Here is a 3,938-nt window from a genome sequence, read left to right as displayed (position 1 = left end):
ACAATGATATAGCTAGACAAATATAAATTGCATTAACCATTGTACAAAATTATATGAATACAATCCCTAGAATATTTTGGCAATTGATGTTTATTATTACTCATCGAATTCTCCAATTGCAACAACATAAGTTATTTTTTTCTCAAGTAGATATCCAAGTCTTTAATAACAAAAGAACCTAAAGTCAAGGTAAACGACCTCAGATAATAAGAGAATATGACAATGATATATTTAATAGGTCAACATTTTCAAGTAATTAGGTTAGTCAGTTTCATAAGAAAATCATCAATAATGCAGCTTTTATCACTATTAAAATAGGTAGGTGTCTATATCTATTGTTTTGCATTATAATTCAGCTAGATTGGATTATTTTAAATTTTAGTATAATAAAAAAATTGTTAGTGTTAGTAATAAAAAGTGACTATTAGTTTTGTTTTTAATTATTTATGATCCTGTAATAATGAAAAAAAATAAATTGTAGTTCTCTTAATTATAATTATTGAAATTCTAATATTTTTGTTGAAGTATTTTTTATCAAGAAAATGTGTATATATTAATTCTAATACTTTGTTGAAGTACTTTTTATTAAGGAAATGTATATTTTTAATCCACCAAAAAAATTCAAATAAATTTTTTATATTAATTCTAATACTTTGTTGAAGTGCTTTCTATTAAGAAAATGTATATTATTATTATTTTTTGACATCTTATGGAAGGCCAAGAGTCATAGCTTAGAATTCCACTTCAAATGTCCCTATCGGGAATTGAACTTGGTAAAATAATAATTTCAATATATGAATAATTATAAGTTTGAAATTTTATTGATTCATCATATTATATTATTTAAATTATATAATTTTGGAAAATGATATAAAACTAATTTTTCTATGTTTTATTTATTTTTAAATATTGTCTTAGGTTTTTTTTTTTTTAAAAAGAAAAGAAAAGAAAGAAGAGTGTTAGCATTTGAATCTTGGTGGGCACAACAACACCACTACTTAACCAACACACTATAAGAAGAACCCCAATATTATTCAAAAAATTATTATATAGAATTTCATAAGATTTTTTTTTAAATTTCTTATCATTAATTATTACTTAGGTTTGAATCTTTATTATGTTAATTTATTTTAAAAAAATCTTAAATTATCAATCTATACATTTATTGAAGTTATGCTGGCTAAAAAAATGTCTATCAACATAAAAATGTAAATTACTTGATTATTTTTAATATTTAAATCTTTTATTAATAAAAGAAACATATTTAATCACATTTATGATTTATAAGTTTAAAAATCCTAGTATTATAACTAACTTACTTGATGATATGATTGTTTTTTTTGTATTGATCAATGTTGGAAAAAGAAATTACAAATAAATAAATAGCAGTCCAAAAGGAACTGCACAAGAAATAAAGGATCTTACAAACTGGGTGACATGGTTGTTTGAATAGTGAGGCTCTAAAAGTGGGAACACAATAGGGTAATGTTGAAATATTATTTTGAACTAGAATTTTTTAAGGGTACCAACACAATAGTATGTTCAAGTCAAGTGTCTTGGCTTTTTATTTTTTATATTGAAAAACAGTAAATTCGACTAATTGCTATGACGAGTCATAATGATGCGCTTCCCCTAATTAAATGTACAGAATGAGGTAATCGAAGACAATAGGAGATACATACTTACTCATGTGATTTTATCAATGCTTTTGTACGAGATTTCTCTGTTTCAAATTAAATGCGATATAGACTTTAAACAACAAGGACAACAGGCAAAGACGCGAAATCAGGCTGTGTTACATAATGAATTGAGAGAGTTGGTGCACTGTTGCTGTTCCGCAGATAACATAAAAAGTATACAACGTCATTATTTTTTAATTTTCTTAGGTTCATTCGAGTATGTGAAACATCCTGAATCATTCATTTCATTAGCTGTAACCCCGCGCATCAGACTTGGTCTTATAAGCAATCAATACTGAAGCACCGACTTGATGGACTGGTAATGAAATGATGTTTACAATTTAATGCAGATGTTGACAACGCTGCAATGCACAGATCGAAGTTGTTCACTGGTGAGGAATTAAATGCCTACTCAGACTTTAGTGCATTGGAATGCTTATATAAGGGCTCACAATTTACACTAATCACATGTAATATTGCAAGAAGTTAAGCTTATCCACTGTTAGGAAACCATGGCATTGAAGACTAAGAACTCTGGAGTTCTCTTGACGGTTATGGCTATTGTGGGTATGTTAGTATTGGCAGAGTGCAGAAGCTTGGGTGAAACTATATACGACAAGGATAATTTGGGTGGAGGTGGAGGACTTGGTGGAGGCGGTGGTTTTGGAAAAGGTGGTGGTGTTGGAATTGGCGGCGGTGCCGGTGGTGGTGGAGGAGCTGGTGGCGGTATAGGAGGTGGTGCTGGTGGTGGCCTTGGTGGAGGCGCTGATGGTGGCCTCGGTGGAGGTAGTGGTGGCGGTTTAGGTGGAGGAGCTGGTGGTGGTGTAGGTGGTGGAGTAGGCGGAGGTGGTGGTGCCGGTGCTGGCGGTGGCCTTGGAGGAGGTAGTGGAGGTGGTGTTGGTGGAGGGGCTGGTGGTGGTGTTGGTGTTGGTGGAGGCGCTGGTGGAGGCCTTGGTGGAGGCGCTGGTGGTGGACTTGGTGGAGGAAGTGGCGGCGGTTTAGGTGGAGGAGTTGGTGGTGGTACGGGTGGAGGCCTTGGAGGAGGAGCAGGCGGAGGTGGTGGTGCAGGAGGAGGAGTTGGTGGGGGTGCTGGTGGCGGTGTAGGAGGCGGTGCTGGTGGTGGTGCAGGAGGTGGTTTTGGAGGCGGTGCTGGCGGTGGAGGCGGATTCTAAGTTAGTTGGTTTTCAAATACTGCATCATATATATAGGGTAATATGGAACATGTAAGGTTTTGCCAATAAATAAAGGGAGGCGGTGCCGGCGGTGGAGGCGGATTCTAAGTTAGTTGATTTTCAAATACTGCATTATATATATAGGGTAATATGGAACATGTAAGGTTTTGCCAATAAATAAAGGGACAACTGAAATGAATTGCTGGAAAAACGATCAAATTATTATTATGCTCGAAAAATGACCAAATGATTATTATGCCGTATTTTACTGTTACTTTAGAGTACAATTTGCAACGTAAATGCATTTACAAACAATATAAATGATAGAAAAGAAAATCCTGCGAATTTTATATTTGATTTGGTAGGACAATAAAATGGGAGCTATTAGAATACGAACTCATAGTTAATTTGCAATTTATTCTCGTCTGCATTTACAATCCTTGGGGGCTATTTCTCATTATCATAAAATAAGTTTTAATTTGAATTGAAAATATATTTTAGATATATTTTTTTAATTTTTTAACTAATGTATTTGTTCAATTTAATTTTCTAATTAATTTTGTACTGTAAAAAAAATTTAAAAATACTCGGGGGGGAAGTATATGTTTATTTTAAATATGTTTCCATCTTTTTCAATCTTTTTATTGATTAAATTAAGTCACAAATTTAATTTTTTCAAAAAACATATTTAAATACATTTAATTAATTTTTGATTCTCATGAAAGATGGGTTATTGTGAATCATTATTCATGACTCATGGGTCAATGAGTTCGACTCAAAAACTACACAGTTGATTCCAATCCTGTGGAAAAATACACATTTAATTCATTTAATTAAATCTCCATAATATTAAACAGATGTGTTCATGCTATAATATCCAATCTAACAGCTACTTGTTTTCTACACTCTTAGACAATTCTGAAGAATTCCAACAAATAATACATTGTCCAAATTATCTTAGCGAAAAATTCTTCATGTATTGCTTCAAAAATCAACTGTGTGAATTTTTTTGCTATACATGTTAACAATATGAACTGTAGAGTACGAAGCAAGAAATTCTCGACCGTTTAGTATAACTTAGCGTTTT

The 3,938-nt window shown here is 32.4% G+C and overlaps 1 protein-coding gene across 1 annotated transcript; it reads left to right on the top strand.

The window, feature by feature from the left end:
• Positions 1-2,191: 2,191 nt before the first annotated feature.
• On the top strand, positions 2,192-2,851 carry LOC131076692 (glycine-rich cell wall structural protein). The gene has a single exon (XM_058013999.2). The coding sequence runs from the start codon at positions 2,192-2,194 to the stop codon at positions 2,849-2,851; it is 660 nt and encodes a 219-aa protein (XP_057869982.2).
• Positions 2,852-3,938: the final 1,087 nt, after the last annotated feature.

Source organism: Cryptomeria japonica, chromosome 10, assembly GCF_030272615.1.
Source record: "Cryptomeria japonica chromosome 10, Sugi_1.0, whole genome shotgun sequence".
Taxonomy (NCBI): Eukaryota; Viridiplantae; Streptophyta; class Pinopsida; order Cupressales; family Cupressaceae; genus Cryptomeria; species Cryptomeria japonica.
Note: the sequence above shows the minus strand (reverse complement) of the source record. Positions and strands in the feature narration are given on the sequence as shown.

Coding starts and splice junctions, on each gene's coding strand:
- LOC131076692 (XM_058013999.2), top strand. CDS start 2,192: ATGGCATTGAAGACTAAGAACTCTGGAGTTCTCTTGACGGTTATGGCT.